General features: G+C 47.7%; 7 protein-coding genes across 7 annotated transcripts; 3 read left to right on the forward strand and 4 right to left on the reverse strand.

Annotated features, from left to right (window-relative positions):
• N7477_005752 (tyrosinase family protein) lies at positions 1 to 966 on the forward strand (the record flags this gene model as incomplete). The annotated part of the gene is made up of 3 exons (XM_056967415.1): positions 1 to 17; positions 69 to 191; positions 243 to 966. 3 exons carry the CDS (start codon positions 1 to 3, stop codon positions 964 to 966), a joined length of 864 nt encoding a protein of 287 aa, XP_056822169.1.
• Positions 967 to 3,083: 2,117 nt separating this feature from the next.
• On the reverse strand, positions 3,084 to 3,963 carry N7477_005753 (O-methyltransferase; the record flags this gene model as incomplete). Its single annotated transcript, XM_056967416.1, has 4 exons — positions 3,084 to 3,268; positions 3,319 to 3,449; positions 3,519 to 3,702; positions 3,753 to 3,963. 4 exons carry the CDS (start codon positions 3,961 to 3,963, stop codon positions 3,084 to 3,086), a joined length of 711 nt encoding a protein of 236 aa, XP_056822170.1.
• A 970-nt stretch (positions 3,964 to 4,933) lies between these two features.
• On the forward strand, positions 4,934 to 6,596 carry N7477_005754 (cytochrome P450; the record flags this gene model as incomplete). The annotated part of the gene is made up of 8 exons (XM_056967417.1): positions 4,934 to 4,957; positions 5,025 to 5,031; positions 5,090 to 5,466; positions 5,522 to 5,636; positions 5,711 to 5,805; positions 5,884 to 6,213; positions 6,271 to 6,381; positions 6,432 to 6,596. 8 exons carry the CDS (start codon positions 4,934 to 4,936, stop codon positions 6,594 to 6,596), a joined length of 1,224 nt encoding a protein of 407 aa, XP_056822171.1.
• An 849-nt stretch (positions 6,597 to 7,445) lies between these two features.
• On the reverse strand, positions 7,446 to 9,695 carry N7477_005755 (uncharacterized protein; the record flags this gene model as incomplete). The annotated part of the gene is made up of 10 exons (XM_056967418.1): positions 7,446 to 7,770; positions 7,833 to 8,231; positions 8,282 to 8,410; positions 8,463 to 8,485; positions 8,554 to 8,740; positions 8,800 to 9,138; positions 9,191 to 9,352; positions 9,410 to 9,529; positions 9,580 to 9,590; positions 9,651 to 9,695. 10 exons carry the CDS (start codon positions 9,693 to 9,695, stop codon positions 7,446 to 7,448), a joined length of 1,740 nt encoding a protein of 579 aa, XP_056822172.1.
• A 1,588-nt stretch (positions 9,696 to 11,283) lies between these two features.
• N7477_005756 (NmrA/HSCARG family protein) lies at positions 11,284 to 12,396 on the reverse strand (the record flags this gene model as incomplete). The annotated part of the gene is made up of 3 exons (XM_056967419.1): positions 11,284 to 11,879; positions 11,930 to 12,080; positions 12,142 to 12,396. 3 exons carry the CDS (start codon positions 12,394 to 12,396, stop codon positions 11,284 to 11,286), a joined length of 1,002 nt encoding a protein of 333 aa, XP_056822173.1.
• Positions 12,397 to 13,754: 1,358 nt separating this feature from the next.
• N7477_005757 (non-ribosomal peptide synthetase) lies at positions 13,755 to 16,838 on the forward strand (the record flags this gene model as incomplete). Its single annotated transcript, XM_056967420.1, has 1 exon — positions 13,755 to 16,838. One exon carries the CDS (start codon positions 13,755 to 13,757, stop codon positions 16,836 to 16,838), a length of 3,084 nt encoding a protein of 1,027 aa, XP_056822174.1.
• A 1,204-nt stretch (positions 16,839 to 18,042) lies between these two features.
• On the reverse strand, positions 18,043 to 21,954 carry N7477_005758 (uncharacterized protein; the record flags this gene model as incomplete). Its single annotated transcript, XM_056967421.1, has 1 exon — positions 18,043 to 21,954. One exon carries the CDS (start codon positions 21,952 to 21,954, stop codon positions 18,043 to 18,045), a length of 3,912 nt encoding a protein of 1,303 aa, XP_056822175.1.

Genomic DNA, 21,954 nt, shown 5'->3' on the forward strand with positions numbered 1-21,954 from the left:
ATGGATGACTTTGCAGCGTATGGCTCCCACCTCAACCGCGATTGAGAATTACGCCTGACTCTTAACAGCACTCACATCAATTATACACTGAGTATTCATATCAGTGGCATTTTCTTCGGCTGGCATCGACAATTTGTTTGGCTGTGGGAGAAGGCAATTAGAGAAGAATGCGGTTACAATGGCTACCAGCCGTAAGTACTACGCTTCCCTCCTTAGATGACATACACTGACCATTTTTCTAGATATTGGAATTGGGCACTGTCCGCGAACAACCTGTCCGCAAGTCCACTCTTCGATGGGAGCGAAACGAGCCTCTCTGGCGATGGGGATCGCAAGGATGACTGGGAATCGACAATCCGTCTATTCCCCAGCAACGTGACAATTCCCAATGGACTGGGAGGTGGCTGCGTAACTACTGGCCCATTCGCGAACTATACACTCAATTTACCCGATCTCGACGAGGCACCGGGTGACGTGTTTCCCGACAATGCCTTCGCCTACACTCCGCATTGCCTAACACGCAATCTGAACTCTTTCATGTCTCAGGCTTTCACGAGCCAGAAAGACGTGGATCGCTTACTGGCTTCGCCAAACATCACTACCCTACAACACAATATTGATGTGAGTGTTTGGCCAACGCTCAGTGATGCAGGTATTATGGGACCTCATGCGGCTGCACATATGCAACTGGGCCGGGCTATGGATGATTTCTGGACAGCGCCACAGGAGCCTACCTTCATGTTACATCACGCGATGGTCGATCGAATTTGGACACTTTGGCAGGAGCAAGACCCAGAAAATAGGCAGTATGCCCTTAATGGGACCAGTTCTATCATGAATGCTCCTACGACACCCGAGGTGGACTTGAATACTGAGTTGACGTGGGGTTTGTTGAGTCCTTTGAAAAGGATGCGGGAATTGATGAGTACCAAGGCGTATGATTTCTGTTATGTGTACGGAGATTGAGATATGTCTTTAGTTGGATGTATCATATTCTTATCTGGGGAGATGCAGTGGAATCCTGACAGCTAATTCCTTGCTACAAACATGTAGCTCGCACATCAACTTCAACAATGGCGACTGCAAGGTGTCAAATTTGAATTCATTGGTTGGTTACTGTATGAACATTGAACATCAAAGCTCCTAGGGGGTTGGAACACCATCTCCTCGCTTTCATTTCTCACTATAAGCTACCCGTATCTCGTTCACAATGACCAAAGTAAGCCAGTTTGCAAGTTTTATACGCCGGCCGACTACACCTTTCCAATGTTATACTCGGCAAGCATGATTTCTTTTACTTTAACTGCTCCTGAAGCGGAAGTTTCTGTATTGGAGGCAGAATCAGGAATACTGCTGCCTCCACCATCCGTGTCTCAAGGATATGATGGGTGGAGCCGTCGGTGAATAGGCCTGGGACGATTATAGTGATTTTCCTCTGCGAACAACTACTACAAACAATCCCCATCTGCACAGTGAGACATCTAGTACATTTGCATCCCTCATTCTCTTCGACAAGCTTCGCTTTCAAGCGATGAAGCGAACCATGATTGCAATTAGAGTTGTATCGTGGTTCCGGTTCCTGTCACAGATCACTCGACCAAGAAATCAGTGATACGATTCCAAATCAAGTTTGTCCCATGGGCTCATACTGGGGATATTTGCCTTCCATATGGTAGTTCATGACACAAGCCTTGACATCCCGTCACAAATTCTCGCTACTCTCTGCAGGGAAGGATTAAGAATAGGCTTCATTATCCTTCTTATTGAGTGACTTCAGCTCCGAGGAACACTTGAGAGCGATCCTTGTCACGATTAGACGAGACCTCGAGGTAGCCCGAGAGAAGACCAACATTCCAGGGACTGAGATTGCCTGGCTTGGTACCATGTTCTTGAAAAAAAAAGACCAAGAACTAGAGAACGTGTCTCCATTGATCTATTCTTTTGATCTTTCAAAGATAAAACATGAGACTTAAACGATGAACTGGTGAACAAAGCTTGGAAAAAGAAGCACACAGTCAGTCTCATGTTTTTTTAGACGATATTTTCACTGATGTTATTTGGAGATGTCTCAGTCATTTCCACGGTCAAATAGTCAACGTCTACTCTTGAGAGATCGGTCAACGTCTGCCGGCACTTCCAGCTACCATATTCTGCCAATTACCAGGGAAAGTCTCTTATCTTCCTCCAATGTTCACTGTCTAGCAATGTTCACTGAATAGGGAGGAACTTGACCCCACATACCATGAAGAGCAGAATTCAGAAGGGAAATTCATGCGGAGAATCGGCCCCCATAGCCACCTTATTGTGGTCAAAGTTGAGCAAGATCAACGGTCAGTTTGCACGAGGTCATTTTCAGGATAAATGAAAGCTTCGAGCTGGTCCGCCACGAGAATTAAGAGGTTGGATGTGGCGGTTTCGAGTCTTCGTCAAACGAGTCTCTACGATCAGGAATTGGGTGGTGTGCTACGGGAAATGGTGAATATTCTGATGATTTCTTACATGATCCCGGATGGTCTTTGTCTAATCTACTCGTGGCGCAATTCGGAGATTTGGGAGGTTGGTGTTACATTACGGAGCGAGGACATGTAGCGTCTTGAGAGTGACCCGATATTTGCCCCGCGCGTATCTTCGAGGCTTTATACTAGGCCAGAACTTGTTCCCTATCACTTTGCAGAAGAATGGAATCAGTAGTTTTTCAGTCATCGAGTTTCTTCGCACTTCCTTCGCAGCCCCCAGGGCCCCCAAGCCTTCAGCTATTGTATGATATCTGTAGGGCATCTGCATGTGAAATCTGATCCATAATCGGAAGCCAGACGCATCTCCGCTTTTAAACCATTGCAGTAATGCTGCTCGGCTCTCGCATTATCAGATGTGATTCTTCGGAGCTCATGAAACAGGCTATACACGGTCTATTGAGACATTTCATTCTGCTTCACAGAGTCTAACATATGAGGTAGTGATGTGATCAGACAATTCAATTAAGAGGCACTATGATAGCTCTAAACTTAGGACAAAATTTCCGTTCCCTATCCCCTAAATAAGATTGATGAGTTGCTGCTCTTGCGCCTCAGTCATTTCAGCTTTTACTTCCACATGATTTGAGTGACGCCATTGAAGATAGGGATCATGGTCGTAATCACGCGGGGCTCAGAGGCCGCGTACTTGTTGAACTCATTCATTTTGTCCGCAATTGCGAGATATGGCTCTTGAATGTGTTTGGGAAATTTTTCCGCAATTGATCGGTCAACTACCAGACCTTCCAGAAGCACTACCATAGAAATCAGTATTGATTATAATAGATATTTCATTCTAACATACCATCGTCCACCAGAATCACTCCACGCGGAGAAAGAAGTTTGTTGTCCAGAATGTAGCGGGTGTAGGCCTCATATTCTTCCTCTGCCGCATCAATGTAGATCAGGTCAAACTGACCAGTCAAAGTAGGGAGCCTAGAATTTGATTTGAGGATAAGAACTCATCCATGAAATTACCGGAACGGAAATGGAACGAATACGAACATTTCAAGGCAAGGTCCCTGGACGGTGCTGATACGATCCGAAGCACCATAGCGACGGAAAGCTTCCTGGGCATACCCGAGGTATTTTTCCGACATGTCCATGCTCACGATCTCGGCCTCGGTCTTCTTCGAAGCCTCATAGAAGGCGAGAGCGCTGACTCCAGTGAAGGTGCCAAGTTCGAGGACTGATCATTTCTTTAGTGAAATTCCCTTGATAGAAATGAAAAGAGCTTACTTCGCTTAGGGGCTAGAGATTGGGTGAAGCCCATCAGCCACGCACACTGCGATGGGGATGGCGCCATGACGACCTCATCCTGGGACAGCTTGTCCGTAAAGTGGATTTGCTCCAGAATTGATATCGGTAGTTTAGAACTGTATGCCTCACAGTAGTCACCTGTAGTAACTATCTGCTCCTTCGTGAATGGCAACATGCAAGCGTCTCTCATTTTGGCGGTAATGAGTTGGCAATGAAAGGACTCTCCAGAAGGATTAAATAGCTTTGAATCGTTGTTTCAAGTTTAAGACTGAGTAAATAGTATACATGTAACCTGTAGAGTCGGTTGCCGGACATTGCAGACAAATAATCAATGCGACCATCTGACACGTATTGCCTAGGTCGTACATGCAGCATGCAAAACTTGATGTACCTCGTTCATCATGTCCTTTTTCCTAGAGCACCGCTTTCTGGCAACTATTCTCAATTCTTTGCAGTCCATAGTTTTTTTGTTTTTCTTTCTGCAGCATGCGTGGAGCCCTTGCATCGTGGTAGGATGCATGGTGCATGACTCTAAAGAAAAGTTCAGTATTTGCAAAATGCAGATAATGCAAGGGCTCATGTGGATCAAATTTGTGCGTTAGCTTACTTGATAGCTCCTGTTTGCTCCACAAGTGCGTTCAGCTAGGCTATATTTGCTTTTTTATCTTCGTATGCAGCTACTGAGTGACTGCCATCTTTCTTGACCCTTCTTTAGATTAATGCGATTTTCCGATGCGTGGCCGTAATTCCAGACAATCTTATCCCATTTAGATCTATGCACAGTCCGATGGCGTCAAGGAAGATGGGACTTCGGATGGCCAATCATTCGTTAGCGGCCGATAGCGTAGGGGAGTGGGTCGCACCGGATTTGCCTTGCCGATCAGTGAAGCTCAGTTGTCCTCTTGGGCTGAGAAAGTGATCTCAGGGCTCACCGGCTGCTTCTCAAAGTAGCTTGACCTACTTGATCTCTCTACCTTGAGAGCTTTCCAAATACTTTGTTAGCAGAAAACAATGGAAACCATCGTACCTATGAGTGAGACCCCACAGCAGCCCTTCAAATCTTCTACGCTTTGGGCTTTGCTTTGCTTTTTTGCGGTTGTTGGAGTACACAGAATAACTTATCTGCTTTTATTCCACCCCCTTCGTCACGTTCCCGGACCATGGAGCACCAAACTTTGTGGTTGGTATGAATTCTATACGAACATCTGGTTGGATGGTCAGTGGTGTAAGCAATATCCTGATTTGCATAAGAAATATGGTAAGTCGCTCTGTTATTGAGTTATGCTGGACTAGGGAGTTCTTAATTCCTTGTACAGGTTCACCTGTCATCCGAGTCGGACCTGGCCATGTTCATATCAAGGACATCGACGCATACGAAACGTTTGTCCCCGTGAATCTGATCGCGTGTATACTTTCTCTGACTATTCCCAGAGTATTTCGCAATGGCACCAACTTCGAAAAGGATCATGTTTTCTACACGTGTGCCGACAATGACGGCTCCATCTTCTCTCTCAGCAACCGAGACGAGCACAAGGCACGAAGGAAAGCACTCAGTCCGCGCTTTTCCAAACAGGCAGCGGAGGCTGATGCTCCTGGAATTTTGACTCAAATTCAGAAATTGGAAAGTTTCTTGGTTCGGCATTCAAACAAGGGAAAATCCTGCAACGTCAGCGACCTCTTCCGTGTATTTGGGGTGAGTTATTATATCATCTTCAAAGCCCCGTGAGTCTGAGTTGACATTAAATGAGATCAACATCGTGGCGAAAACACTGCTCGGTGACTGCAAAGATCTGGTTGATTATGAAGAGGCTAAGCCTGAACTTCTTGAAACCATAGACGGGCTCTCTGGCATGATTCCCACGCGTAAGTACTCAGTAACAAAACGCACATGCGTCCTCCTTTATCATGGCTTCTTCCTAAGACTAATGGATTTGCAGTAAGGTTCTTCCCGTATATGGGAACACTTAGCAGCATCGTGCCATCCTTTTTGGCAGACCGTTTAACCCCAGCTGGTGTTCTGAGCTTCAAGAAGGTTTGCAGTCGACTCTATGAAACAACATACAATTATTCATTCGCAATGAGCTAATCAAATTCCGTGTCAATCTTCTAGGCATGTGAAGACTATACGCGATCAAGGATGGAGAAGCCCCTGCGCAGTGATGTTGAGCGCAGTCGCTCTTCAGTAATTGAGATACTCATGGCCCACAGTCTCGAAACAACGGGGAAACCCCCGAAGCTTGATTATCTCACTGCAGAGGCTTTCACTTTTATTGATGCTGGAGTCGATACTGCGGGACGAACGCTGGCAGCAGCAGTGTACTACATACTTCAAACCCCAGGCGTGGAGGATAGGCTTAGAGAAGAGCTGGATAGCTCCTTGACATGGGGCTCCGAGAGCACCGAAAGCATTGTGCGGAAAGTGGGAAAGCTGACTTATCTGGTGATTTCTGGCCCAAATATCCTCACTTGTGTATTTCTGCCGCTGATCATGGAATAGAATGCGGTCATCAAGGAGGCACACCGTATTTGGCCATCTCTTCCTGGGCCATTACCCCGGGTCGTTCCCTCGGAAGGGTTACACATCGGGTCCTATTTTATTCCACCAGGTGTACGTTTTGCCTCCCTTGAAATCTGGCCGAAATGCTGATTCCGATCGAGACGGTAATATCCGCGACTCATCATTCGATGCATTTCGACGAGGAAATTTTTCCGGAACCCGAGATCTTCAAACCTGAGCGATGGCTGCGCGATGACAGGACAGACCCAGACCGATATCTCAACCCCTACAGCCGAGGAAGCCGGGCTTGTATTGGAATAAAGTAGGGACCCTTGCAAGCCAAGCAAGTTTTACTAGGAAAACTAACAAAGATGCACTAGTCTGGCTCAACTGGAGCTCCAATTGTGTTTGGCTAGTCTTTTCTATCACCTGGACTTGAAACTCTGTGAGCCTATTCCTCCGAAGTTAGGCTGGAAGGATCATTTTGTTGCCGAGCCCACAAGTCAGGTTCTGTTGCGGGCGAAACCAAGGAAGGTATCTCTGTGCAGGGAGTTTCAGTGAATTGAACTCGTGGATACGGATGAAGCAGACACAAACTACATAGTTCGATCGAGTGAATTTTCATTCACCAATGAGATACCTTTCCTATTAACACAGCGTAGGTCACCTGCCAAGTATCTGCTCAAATCCACCAGGTCAAATACATGGCAAAGGGGTTGACGTGTGCAGACCCACGTAAGCCAATATTGGTCTTCAAAATTCATACCAGCCTTGCTAGTAGTCACTTGGTGAGATACATTGTCGGATTGCAGAGATACTCGTACGGGCTAGTACTAAGGGAAATCACCATGAGGCAGTCAGTTGATCGATTGATCTAGTAAACCAATGTGTCGAGGTTCTATATCCACACCAATCTTGGCGAATACAGTGGGTATCCCGAGCTACTCTGGGCTACCAAACGAAACATAGGTTTTATTTGAAGGGGGCTGAGTGAGCTGGGCTTAGTGGTAAAATGCCACTCTCTAGTGGAGATGTATCAATGGCGCCTCTTCTCCGTGTCAATCATTTTTGCAACGTTTCATTGATCTTATTGTAATTTCAAATCTAACCACTTGCATTGAATAAAAAACACAGAGAAAACAATTGCATTGTCTGGGACAGCTGCTTTGTACTATCTAGGCACTTGTGTGTGCATCGTGAATTTTGGACCCAGTCTGAAATATCCTCGAAAGGTATTCCTTGAGGCCACCAAAATCACTCAATGTGCCAACCCAGCCAATATAACAGTCCGGACGCACAAGAACAACTCCGCCGGTTTTCTGGTTCAGACCAGCCTCTTCATAGACGTTGGTCTCATCAATACAGATTTTCCCATAGTCTTGACCGGCCGCTCGATGCATGGGAGGGAAGATTGCAGGGAATTCCGCCAGAATTATCTTATCCACGGCGCACAGTGCACCAGAAAAGTGTTTATCATCTCCCAACCGTTTAGTGAGGGATCTTTCTTCGCAGCGTCCAGCTCCGCCGCCCATGCGTGGATGTGCTTCATTTGATTGACGCACGATGCGTCACCGGCGTAAACAATGAGACACCAACTCCCGTCTGCCTTGAGAGCATTGTGCAGATGAGTAGCTCTTCCAGTGGCGTGATTGAAGAGTTCCTGCTCTGGCAGGTTCTCACCAGGTTTCAATCCAATCTGTCGAACAGATGGCGACGTCAAGAGCGGGTCAGAATAGCAAATACCTCGCCCCGCAAGAAATATTATCAGTTCTTCCGCTCTCTCCAGAATGGAAGGGGCCTCGGAGCCGATGGGAGTTTCAAATAAATCCAAACATGTTCGATCGGCATTGAGTAGCTGCTTCGCAACGACTTGGCGTTCGGTATCGTAAGTATCGAGAATTTCTGGCTTGAGCTGCCCTTTGATGACGCCTCTAAGCTTCCACACAAGATTGTATGAATCCCTGGCTTAATATTAATATTTTTCAATGAGATCTGAGCTCCATAGTCTTACTGCAAGCTTGTATTCATTCCCATTCCAGTGAGAGGAGAGTGTGTGTGGACTGCATCCCCAACGAGGAAAACGCGGCGATGTCTGCTCATTCCACTGCTGAGTCGCTGTGTTGCTGTAAAGGCTGACCACCTACAGCAAGTTAGTACACTAAATCAGTTGTAATCCCAGCTAGCAGGCTTACCAAACACATTCGTCAACATGCAACTGATTCAATCGACCAAAAGAAACAAATTAGCAAAACTGGCAAGGAGAGAGAGGCCTTGATCACTTACGGTGTACGGACGCAGCAAAAATTGGCATTTTTTGATGATGAGTTCAGCGGTGATTTGGTCTCTGTCGAGCCCTTCCCATTCGGGTCCCTTATTCAGTTCCACATACATGCGTACCAAACCGTCCTCGCGGCGAACGAAATCGACGGCTCCGTCGACATCACTTCGGATAATTGACGTTGCCCCGAAGCTGGTGTGTTGAAAGTCAGTATTCCATAAGCAAGCAAATCAAGACTTTTAACCACTAACTCTGGAAAGTCAGATCGCCCTACAAAGTCCATAACACCCCAGACCGAAGAGCCTCGCTCGCCCTGCATGTCGAATCCCAGGAGGTTTCTAGTTGTAGACTTTCCTCCATCCGCCCCGATGACATACTTTGATTGTACTAGCTTCTTTTGTGGAACACCACCACTTTCTTGTTGAAGCAAAACGGTGCAGGGGTAGGCTTCCAAGGAACCAACCCGAGAAGTATCAATATCCAAAGTGGAAAGCGATGTGTCGTAGTCGACAGTGATGCCCGAGATCTTGGTCATTCGCTTCTTCATAATCTCTTCAACTGTTCCCTGCTGCAATGTTCCATGTGTCCACCTGTACTTATGTCTCAGTAAATATTTATCCCATTCAGTGCGTCAATACACACCGGACCCCATGTGGATGTTTTTTACGCAGTCTCTCCATCCTTGTCAACTCCCCATCTTTCCCTCGCACCCAGAACATCTCATCTGTGCCAGGCTCCCAGCGCTTTGTGATTTTTTCATGAATGCCAAACGCTTCGAAAATCTCCATGGTCTTTGGGTTGAGCCTGCAGTCTTTCGTTAACGTGGTGTATTCCAATGGCCTTGTTACAAGATGTTCCTACCCATCTGCCTGTCCTTTTCTTGGCTGATCTGATCTTCTGTCCACAATTCGAAAGTCGATTCCTAACTGCGCCAGCCATAGTGCAGCACATAATCTAAGACGAACAATGTCAACGTTAGCCCTGTTATGCCTCATTCCATATGCAAAAACAGCAATAACAAAATCGCTCACCCTGCTGGACCCTAAAGTTTACGGTCAATACATTATCGCCCAAAATTGTGCGTGCCGGAGACAATACTTACAGCTCCAACAATAAGGACGCTGGTCACTATTTCCGAAATAGTCATGTTGTGGAACGATCAAGATAGTCAACACGACAAGCTAAGAGAATTCGAGTCCAAATGTAATTGACTTGTCGCTTGATAGAGCATTAACGGTGTCCTTACGGTGAGCAGGGGTAACAAGTGTTCACTTCATTATCGTTCCATGTGTAAGAACGGATTATATGGAGCAGAAAAAAAAGAGTTCATATCGAATCATGCTGCAGGGTGTGGGTCTGAGAAGCCTGATCGGCAATAGTGCTTAGTACTATGGTCACAGGCTGACGATCGGTGTATCTTTTAAATGAACAATGTAGCCGTCGGTGTGAATGGACGTGCAGAACCAAATCAGGTATATGCGCCTGATGCTTGGGGCTGAGAAAAATCTTAATCATTTGCATAGTGCAGTAACTAGTGCTGGAAGCAGATCGTGCAGGATGTAATCTAGATCTCCCTGCCCGAAAAGTCTCTTTTTCCTTTTTCCTTTTTTGTTTTTTATTTTTATGATTTATGATTAATTTTTTATTGTTTATTTTTTTTTTTAAAAAAATTTATTTATGATTTCAGCAAGGAGTAGCTCGGCTGAGATCTTTGGTGGCTGATCACTGAGACCGTTGTGGAGTTGCCTTGCCACCAACGAGGCAAACGCCCCTCAATACCTTAGTGCACCAGGTCAAACATCAGATTGGATAGATAAGATGGACACATTTGGGTTCCACAAAACCAAGTTTTCAAGGAACTGGGTTATGGACAAGATCATCAGTTCTGCATTCCATACGACACCAGCCTTTTGTCTTTAGTCTTGGTTACACGTTGCCATATTTCGCCCAAGAAAAACCCGGGTCGGGCCGTGCCTTAGTCAGCAAACCCGTGAGTGAGTTTTCGGAAACCTGCCTCGATCCAGGAACCCGCATGAGAATAGAATAAAGAGGCCTTGAATACTCTTCATTGCCGAATTCCAGCTTTTGTTTGCCCTTGCATCATCAATCTGGGCTCTATAGGCTGAGGTTTTACTAAGGCTCTATGAGTTCTTTTGTTAAGTTCTTGGGGTGAAAAAACCCTGACAGGCTGGAGTGATGATGATCGTCCATTCTTGACATATATTTGCATAGGATTGCTAGAGACTTGCATACCGGTATTATACGCAAGACTGGGCGACGGAGATAGAAATTCCCAACGATACAAAGAATGACTTACACATTTTATTCACGACTTAACCAACTATACCAATTTTCGAGTAGCTTGTATTACAGTCGGGCAACACAACCAGTATATTTTCACCCCCGCACCTGAACCTCCAGTTATGTTCTGCATTTTATATTACATAATAACTCCCTGCTGTCAATGAGATCGAGCTTGGTCAACCATATCACAGCTATGCGATTCGTCCCTCTGTAATCTGGTAATTCAGACAAAGGTGGATTGTTCTTACTTGAGAGAGACCGAGGGAGGCCATATATACAACCAGGAGATCTACTTAGTTTTCAATCAACTTGGTTTTCGTACTAGCACCTGGGAAGTTATTTCCGGCGGTGTGGCTTTGTTCCTGATCTGCACCAGTCTTAGACCACAAAACCCCTCAACATTGAAATGGGGGTCGGTAGATCGCCTTGAATTACCAAGAAGGAGAATACTTACGGAACCAGGACTCAACTGAAATCAAGTCCTGGTCCTCCTTGGAAATGTTCAGAGCCATTGCAGTCTTTTTCTTGAGCTCCGCTGCAGTTCGCTTCTCCGAGGCCTCAGGTCCAAAGTACCGCCCCCCGCTCTCCTGTGTCATTCCAAACATCATCTTGGTATCCTCCAATTCCGGGACCCCGTGAGTATTAAATTCCTCCCAGGACCCAAGCGGCTGATAGCGAGATTTGCGACCGGAAACCTTCTCAAAACATGAGGTGACATCGTTCATACTGCAGATATCGCTGCAGCCATGAACAATCTTGCCATTGCATGCCAAAGGATCCAAGAACATGCCATGAACAATGTCTCCCAAGTCATCTGATACGCTGAGGAAGGGTACGTCTTCCTTGCCACCCCACTTGGGTGCAACAAAGGTCAAATATCCTTCTGCATCGGGCAGATGAGGAAAACCACCAAAGATAGGTGCGATCTCTTTGATGGAGAAATTCTCTAGGAACCATGCCACACATATGAAACTGACTGTTTCGAAACAGCCAACACCTCGAATGTACTGCTCGATGTCGTATTTGTCTGTTGAGCCAAGATCAGTATGAGTCCAGCTTTGGCCAAGGATGGCTTACTCTGCGCAGCATTCATCTTGACCTTCCCATTGGTAATCTCAAGACTGTTGGGCCCACTGCTGAAGATAAAATGGCGTACACCAGCCTCTGCCGCTGCATCGACAATGGTCTTGCCCAAGTCAAACTCTGTAAGACCCTTTTCCTTGATCGACTAAATGTCTCGTGAGCTGAGCTCTACAAGCGTATGTTCGAGTGCAGATAAAGGTTCTTACCTTGTCATCCGAGTTGATATTGACAAAAATGCCCCAAGAACCGGCAAACGCAGCCCGCATAGACTTTTTGTCAAAGCCATCTGCCTGTCGAATCTCGGCACCCTGGGATGCCAGTGCCTGACTCGCATCAGAGCTGGGGTTTCGAGTAAGTGCCCGAACTTTGAATGAAGGATTTTTCAGCAGTGAACGAGCAACAGCACCACCTTGGTTGCCGGTCGCGCCGAAAATAGTCACAAGAGGAGTAGTCACAGTCATTTTGGGAATGTAATAGAAGCCTTTAACTGAAGAGAAGAAAAGTAGATTGATGCGTCTTTGTTTCGGAGAATGGTAACGTGGTGGTCTTAACCATAAAACATGCCGACTAAGGATCGGACTGAATTTCTATTTCTTAGAGTGAAGTCCGTGTAAGACCAGGAGCGACGTAATACGCGTAGGGCACAGCTCCGCACATGTGAGCTATCTTCTGAGCCTCGGTCTTCTTCATGCTTGATGCATGTTTCACTTTTCTTGAAGATCAATCGTACTTTGCATAATGAGGTGGCCCCACTGTGGGCTAGCGTAAGAGGAGATCAATATTTACATGCACATGCAAGTCGCGATAAACTCGTCACAGTGGCTAGAACAAACAGACAAAAAGCAAATTCAAATGTTCTAAGCACCCCCTAGCAGATCTTCAGCCAGCCTAACGAAGAAAAAAGAGGATGATCATAATATATTGTGCATACAAGCGCATCATGTACATGTGGCAAGTTCTTCGCCAAATAGGGCTGTTGTTGATAATTCTAAGACTGTCGTAGAGTGGAACTGACAAAGACACGTCATGTCTGTGAATTATGATGACACAAAGTGAGGGAAACCATTCAATGAGTGAAAGCGCTACTCAGCCATGACATAACAAGGCAAATATAGCGATGAAGAGACTCAGATCTAGCTCATTACCTGCAATCATTCGATCAACTGATTCTAAGCTTGACGAGATAGTCATCAACTCAGCCAAAAAACGTGCAGATGAAAGTTAGCCTCGGGGAACCTCGGATATTCGCAAAGAATTTAAGCTAGGCTAATAAGAGGAGCATTCCTTCGGAAAGGTTTGCAATGTTTGTGTGTCTTAGCAATGGTTTCAATACAATTAATGAGCATCAATCATGCACATCATACAAAATACAGTATTGTAGACCCTGTTCCTTGCGGTTGCAAGGAGTCAGTATGACGCGAGGTTGATCATTTCAGTATAATTTTCTTGTTTTGAGAGTCTAGAAGAGGCTTGATCCAACATACTAGTTCTGACACATACATCATGCGACAATGTAGTCTTCTCAGTCTTCGTGGGGCTTGGTAGTACAGCAGATATCGGTCATATCCGCATGCAATTCGCAGATTACATATTTTCCCGTCACTGAGACCCTCAACTGCATGATCTACTAGGGATACTAGACCCACTGTAGTCTGCTCAGCTGGATCTAGGTACCGGTGCGGATCCGACGGGAGAAGCTATACAGTCCATGCGTTTAAGGGTTCAGCCTGTCTGCTATTTGAAGTCGAAAAGTATTTTTCATGTCTTGATCTACCAACAGAAAATTCACCTTATCTCATTCTTTGTTCAACATCACATAATGGGATCAATCGAACTATCAACGTCTGAGTACGAGATTGCAGTCTCTTCGGACAAGGGTTTGGGTCAACTGTTTCACCAACAGGTGCTCAAGAACCCTGATGCCCAGGCAGTTATCCATGAGGACGGCACAAGTCTAACCTATGGAGAGCTTCACCGGGCAGCCATAAAATTGGCCCGAGCTCTCCATGAGAAAGACTTCAAGGCTGAAGAACGTGTTGGAATCGTCGTTCATCATGGAGTCTGGGACGCAGTTACCCAGGTGGCCATTATCTATGCGGGAGGAACTTGTGTGCCGGTTGACGCTCACTTGCCTGATCAACAAATCACCAGTCGCCTAAACCGACTAGGCACTCGCTATATCATCGTGGATGAATTGAATAGTACACGAGCGCTTCCATTTGATCTCCTCGCAACTGGAGAGTTTCCACCCAGTAACGACGAATTCTCTGGAACGAAGTCAATTTCACTTCCTTTGAGCACCACCCTGGGGCATTGCACACACCTCATTCACACATCCGGCACAACCAGTGAGCCAAAGGCGGTGCAGATAAGGGGTTCTTCCATCCTCCATGTGTCACATTATGCTCCATACGATCCGGTTCAAAAAACAGACGTTGTTGGCCACATCAACAACACGAGTTTTGATGTGGCTCTTTTTGATATATGGGGGCCTTTGATCCATGGTGCGACAATCGGCATACTTACCAAGTCGACGATTCTTGATATTTCGAGATTTGCAGCCGCTATTCGTCGGCTCGGTATTACCATCATGGCCATTACAGCCCCATTAGTCAATCTGGCGGCTACGATCTCGCCCGATGCTTTCGCACCTCTTAGAGTGGTCCTGATGGGTGGAGAAGCGGTCAATCTTTCGGCAATGAAGACCATCCTGGAGGCAGGGCCTCCGACACATCTCATCAATGCTTATGGGCCGACAGAATGCTGCGTCTATTGTCTCACCCATGAGATTTCCATGGCAGATATAGACGCAGGAAGCGTCAGCATTGGTAAACCGATTGGTCAAAATTTCTGTTGCGTGTGCGATGATGCAGGCCAGCCTGTTCCCGAGGGCGAAGAAGGCGAGCTGCTAATGGGAGGCCCTGGCGTATCGCTTGGTTATGTCGACCAGCCCGAGAAAACTTCTCAATCGTTCATCTTTGTTGATGGCATGAAGGACCCCATAACTGGCGAGCCCTGTCGCATGTATCGAACCGGAGATATAGTAAGACGCCGGGGAGATGGCCATCATGACTTCCTTGGACGTCGAGATCACCAGGTCAAAATCCGTGGTTTTAGAGTCGAGCTCAGTGCTGTCGATTCAGCACTCATGAACACAGGCCATTTCTCAGATGGATTCGCCATGCGGGTAGACGAGAAGGAGAAAGGCGCAGGGGCAACACTTGTGGCCTTCGTCATTCTTCAGCCGAATTCTGGACCCCACGCCGTATCAGAAGCGATATCCTCATTACGCGCCACGCTTCCTGAATATATGGTACCCCATATCGAGATTGTAGCTGAAATACCGCTCAATGCGCATGCCAAGGTAGACCGCCGAAAACTTGTTGAAATGTACCATGAGCGACGGGCACGGCATTTGAAGGATGTGTTTGGGAGCGCAGGGTTGAGCACACGGGCCTTTATCGCTGGACTTTGGGCGAACATCTTGGCCACCCCAGTTCCTGAATACTCTGATGACGATGACTTCTTCGCACATGGAGCTACGTCCCTTCAAGCATCGCTGCTGGTCAGCCGCATCCGCCAGCACCTGAAGACCGAGATTTCTCTTCTCACTCTCTATGAGAACTCCACTCTTGGCAAGCTGGTATCCATCATTGACTCTAACCAAGGAGCTTCTATGCCGACTGTTCGCAATGAACGCGACCTCTGGGTTGCCGACACCATGCTTGCGGATGATCTGCCGCTTGCATGTGGACCAGTCGTGGATTGGCGTCTAGACACCGAAGGCCGAGTGTTCCTCACAGGTGCAACAGGATTTGTGGGAGCATATATGCTGGCCAGCCTGCTGAAGATGCCAGGTGTGCACCAAGTTGGGTGTCTAGTGCGCGCGGCTGATGCTGCTTCGGGTCTGCAACGGCTAAAGGCAGCGTTAGTCAAATACAGTATCTGGCAGGATGTGTTCCTATCGAAAATTCTTCCGCTTTGCGGCCAGCTGGAAGATCACTGGCTCGGCCTAGGGAAGGAGAGGTTTAGGCAAATCGCAGGATGGGCTAGTGTTGTCTTCCATCTCGGTGCGAAGGTCAACTACACCCAGCCGTACTCGCTCCATCGCTCAGCAAACATCGTCGGCACAGTGAACGTAGCCCGCCTGGCTGCTACAGAACGCCCCAAAGGCTTGCATTACTGCTCCAGTATTTCTTGCTTTGGTCCGACAGGCTTCGTGACCGGCGCTAAAATTGTTTACGAAGACGCTCCTCTTCTGCCACACTTGGAAGCCATGCCCTTTGACCATGGCTACGCTCAGAGTCAATGGGTCGCCGATGAATTACTTCAGCGTCTCATTAGGCGCGGATTCTCCGTCACCGTATACCGCCCCGGTTTCATTACAGGCGACGAGAAAACCGGTGCCTGCAACCCCGATGACTTCTTCAGCCGTTTGATCCGCGCCAGCGTAGAGTTGAACTGCTACCCCCATTTGCCGAATCAACGGAAAGAGTTTATCCCCGTCGGTTATGTAGTAGACGCTATGCTACATATCTCGTCCAACATCTTCGCTTCTGGTCACGCATTCCATCTGCTACCCGACCGAGATGCCTCTATCGGCATGGGCGATGTCATGACCCTACTTGGAAAAGTCCGGGGTACCTCTTTCCAGTGTGTTCAATATGAGGAGTGGATTGAACGCCTATCAGCCAGTGCGAATCCCGATCTTCAGCCGTTGCTGCCGATGCTGGCGGAGAAGGTCCATCAGGGCCTCAGTCGCTGGGAATTGTATGAAAATATGCCCACATACGACAACACAAACACCATGCGTGCTCTCCAAAGCTATCCTGGGGGCTTGGAGTATACAACATTTGACTTTGACTTGATGAGGAAGTATGTTACGTACTTGGTAGGCTCTTGAAAAGTCTACGTGTCTGTATTGTTTAAATTTTTGTTCTCTTGGGAGTTTTTATGCACGAACCAAATATTGTATTAGTGGAAGAGGTGACATGGGGTAAGGCATGTCTGAGGTATGTTATGTGTATGCCTTGGGCGATCTGAATTCATTTCTTCTACACTCCTGCACAGAGGGTCAACTATTCGGAATATGACTGCACTTCTCGGTTTCCTTGCTTTGTGATTCAGCTTCAGGGATAAAGTAATATGCACACAGAAAGCGTATCCCCCACGGCTTTCTGACAATTTGGGTGTGTTTGTAGCCTGCTTCGCCTATTTATCCCATAGCATTAATTCACCAGCTTTACCCATATCTCCATATTCAGTCATCCTCTCTGACAGGGTGTGTGTGTATTGCTGTCACCCAGTCTGTCTTGTTAGACAGCCATCGAGCCATTCCCATTTCAATATTCAGTCCAGATAGTCAATACTCTTTTTCCAATCTATACATTTGAAGCTACAGTAATATTTATGAGATGAATTCTATCTACAGGTCATCTATTTGATAAGTGGTAATATAAATCTGCCACTGGTGAACCCGGTTCGACGTTTGCGGTGTAGGGATCTGTTTCGACGAAGTCATACTCTCTCGCCTCTTTATAATTGCTTGAATTAATGGGGCACAGCCATTGCGGCGTGCCCATCGTCGAGCATATAATGGTAAAAGATCACAGCTTCAGGGCAGACTTTCTACATCCGCATTGGTGGGGCTCTGGGTGCTTTCAAGACAATCCAGGCATTGAAGTCGACTGGCTCCACTTGGCATCATTGCGATTCCAAGAGGCTCTGCGCAGAACCGTATCATTTCGAGGTTGAAGCGAGAGTATACGGCATTTCCCGAAAGATGTCCTCTGCGATGGAGAGACTAATATTTACACGATTACTAAAGTTCTTTTTTGTACTAGGCTGGATCACCTCGCTGAAGCCCCACGAGGACTTGCCATTGACTAGTACCACCTGTGCATTTTCAGTTGACTTGTCTACGTCTCATGCTCATTACTCAATGCCAGTATAGACTATTATCATGTTTTGAGCATCAATCAATCACTCTCTGGGTACAAGTAGATGGCTTGATATGGTATTGCCGCAAGATTGGTAAAATTGGCTGCTCCAAATCCTCTTCCGTTCATCCTTGCTTTTGTCTTCTTCCCGTTTAGGAAATAGCGATACTAGTTCACAGGGCCAATCAAAGAATTCGGGTAAGCCAAAAACCGTACAAGAGTTTCATTAAATTTGGAAACCAGCATTTCGGCCTTGGTCTTCTCCATGCAGCCTATCCTCGTCATCAAAAACGTCATCAAGCTCTGCGGTCCTGGAAAAGTGACCAAAATATGTGATTTCGATCCCACGGGCTTGAAAATGGGCTCTCCAAGTCTTGATGTGACATCCCCTAACGAGAACTCTTTCAGGTTGGCGAAGTTCTCATGCAAAACGAGAGAGTCGAGCTCGGTGCCAGCCGGCCACGAGGTACCAGTAGCAACCATGTCAGGCCATTCAGTGGTTTCATACTCAAGTGCTTCGATATGCTGCTGCTGTACCATGCCAAGGAAATCACGAACTCGAGTGGTAGGCTCCACCTTGACTCGCACGGGCGTGGTGTTTAGACACATTCCAATTACCTCATCCCCTGCATCCGGTTGAACGCCACGACAGTTTGTAATCTGCCCGAATAGCACCTCAGGCTTTCCAGTCTCCTGTGCCAGGGTATATGCCCAGGCCGCCTTGATGGCTGTCGCCTGCGTGATCCCAGCTGGTGGCTCTGCGGGCTTGCACTCCTCGTGATGAACGGCGTAAGTCAGCTCACTGGGGTACCCCAGTCGCGGGAGTTCGGTGATCTCAATGTCTGTCAGAAGATTTTTCCAATGTTCCAGGGCCTGTGGTGTGCGCATCCTCGCGCAAGTCTTTCGGTAGCTGATGAAATCTTCCTTAGGGTGGTATTTCAAGGCGGCTCCGGAGTCAGAGTAAAAGGTCTCAAGCTGCTTGAAGATGGGACCCAAGCAGACACCGTCGTATTGAGAGTGCGCCAAACGCATAACAAAATTGGTTCTTCCCGAGTAGTGGCGGATTAGGGTACATCCGGCTGTGATTTGACTCATCGGTGGTGAATGTTCCCGATCCTGCATAATCCAAGAATGGGTCCAGTCATTCAGATCAGAGTCGGCGGGGGCAGTAACCTCTGTCCAGGAAATCGCAGCCTGACGCAGGATTATTTGAACTGTTTCTTGTTTGAATGGCAGGAAGATCGACCTCAGGGCTGGGTTCACATCGAGGATTTGCTGACAAGCAACTCGAAGTCTGTCTACATCCACAGCACCCTCGAATTCCATTGGAAAGTAGTCAATAGTTGCTGCTCTTGTAGTTTGTGCCTGCATAAATGTGAGGGGCAGCACCGCCTGCACTTGGTGAGCATTTAGCCCAGCCGGCAGACCCTGCTGCAGGAACTCGGTCTTGAGTCTCGCAAATGGACTTTCCTTTACGCCTGCATCGTTGACTGCCGCATCGGATTTGCGAATCACTTTCGCCAATACCGCAAGGGTTGGCTCATTGAACACGTTAGACACAGTTAACGTCAATCCCTGGGAGCGGGCTGCCGAAACAACTTGTCGGGCCGTGAGAGAATCACCTCCGATGCGGAAGAAATTGTCATCAAGGCTGATCTTTTCAGATGGTAAGCCGAGAACCTTCACACAGATCGACTGTAGGGCCTGCTCTTCGAACGTTTCGGCTGCCCGGAACGCAACACGCACTTCGTCGACGCCGACAAGCTGGTCTAATGGTCGCTGGGCGGCCCAGTCACGCAGTGCCTTGCGATGGACCTTTCCACTAACCGTGCGAGGGAGATGATCCAGTTCCAGGATATCAGCAGGGATCATATACGAAGGTAGCGCCTGTTGGAGCCCGGACAAAGCTTTGCGAGCCTCTACGCGATGTTCTTCTCTCAAAAGGATTCCAACCGGAGAGCCTGAAGGCGACTTGTTCATATTAGAACAAGTGAAGGCAAGCAGAATTGCAGGAGACTGCCCGACTTCGACCGAAGCAGCAGCAGGTGTAACGACTTCCGCGACGACCTGCTGAGACGGGAAGTACGGCCGGAGGCAACTCTCAATTTCGCCGAGTTCAATCCGCTGCCCTCTGATCTTGGTTCTGGTTCCTTTGCGACCGACTATCTGGAGAGACCCATCTTTGCAGTTATGGCGAACCATGTCTCCCGTAAGAATCCACTGTCGCTTCAACTGTGGGGCATAATCCTGTTGCGGAGCCCAGACAGGCTCCTCCACGAACGTCGCGGCCGTCATCTCAGGATTATTGATGTAAAAGCTTCCCAAGGCAGTGCTTTCGATCAGCAACTCGCCATCAGTTCCGATGGTACTGAGCCGAGTGTGGTCAGACTTTTCGACCACCCAGTACCTTCCCGTGGTGGGGTTGCCAAGGTTACCCGACTCATAGGTAGGCTCATTCAATCGGCGGATATAGAAAGTGGAGGCTGTTTCGGACTGAGCATAAAGGCTGTACGGAGCTGACAATCCTTTCCATTGCGCGGCGTCGGCGCTGGTGATAGGTTCGCCAGCCAAGACTAGGGTCTTCAAAAAGGGGAGCTGGTCTGCGCGCAGGGTTCGCGTCATAGTTGGGGTATTCCAAGCCCAAGTTGCTTTGAACTTGTTAAGTTCGCCTTCAAAGTCGTTTTCGAGGTCCTCCTCGGACGGAATGCAAATGCAAGCACCGACAGCCAGTCCTGTTAAGGTCTCGAGAATGCTTACAACAAATGCATATGAGACTGACTGGAAGAGTCGAGAACTTTTATCAAGCTTTGTCTCTTCACAAAACCGGGCAATTCCGGGTCCAAATGATTCCCGATTGATTTGAACTCCTTTGGGCTCGCCCGTGGAGCCAGATGTAAACGCCAGGTAGAGAGGGCCGAACCGCATAGGTCTATCAAAACGTTCCACCTTCACCGCTGAGCTTGGTCTGTTATCAACTTCCGTGACAGGAATATCCAGCTTAGCAGCCATTTCCTTGTGACGACTATTCGTGAGGATATGGACTACACCTGCGATTCGGCACATGGTGCGTATCCTCTCAATAGGAAGCGACGGTGACAGGAAAACAAATCCCGCTCCGGATCTTATCACACTTAGCATAGCGGGCACAGTCGCGACCGATTTTGACAACAGAAGGCCCACGAACTGGCCAGGTTGCACGTTGCAACCTTCGGAGACAAGATGATGCCCGAGATAGGATGCCCAGTGATCGAGCTCACCCCGAGTGAGCTCCCCATCCCAGGCAGATACCGCAGGTGCAGAAGGATCGCTTAAGATTTGATCGTTGATTAGTTCGTGGGCACGTACGCCATAGTCGTCTCGCAATCCCTTCTCCCGAGAAGCATGCCACTCTTGCAGCAAAGCGAAGCCTTTTTTGCCAACTCTCTGGGCGTCTAGAATAGTCCTATCTGGTCTTTCAATCGCGGCTTGAACAAAATCAGCGAAGTGGTTGAGCATCGGACGAAGAGCATTCGCGGAAAGAACGCGAGGATCAAAGCAGGCCCGGAGATTCGCTCCGCGCGCGTACAAAGTAAGCGGATACTTTTCTTCGACAACCTCGGCGCTCACGTCGTGAGTTTCGCCGGCGATGACTAGTAAATTGTTGAAATTGGACAGGACGATGTTGCCAGGGTTTAGAGCAGCGTAGCCTTCCAGTCCCATCTTCTGAAATCTCCGCATTCTCTCATCATACTGCGTTGCCACTGCCATTGTATTGAGAAGGGTCTCTGTGTTAGAGACCCTCAATCGGAATGGACTAATGAATTGAGTACCCTTGTCGGTCTGCCGGCCACGGTAAGCAACACCGAAATGGACTTCTTCGCTTTCCGTATAACAAGCCAAGACAGCGCCCCAGGCGACCGGGAGCAGACTCAAAGGCTGGCACGACAAGGAGTTGACGTCTTCGAGAAAATTTATATCCATCTGTTCCCGTTGCATTGGGTCACTTTTGAAGCCCTGAGGGAGTAGAGGGAATGCATGGATCGTGGACCCATCATCATCGCGTCCCTCTTTGGATGTTTGAAATGTATTGGCAAAGCTCAT

Source organism: Penicillium maclennaniae (assembly GCF_028827695.1).
Source record: "Penicillium maclennaniae strain IBT 15551 chromosome Unknown utg000005l:1.0-2652337.0:1.0-2654196.0, whole genome shotgun sequence".
In the NCBI taxonomy this organism is placed as follows: Eukaryota; Fungi; Ascomycota; class Eurotiomycetes; order Eurotiales; family Aspergillaceae; genus Penicillium; species Penicillium maclennaniae.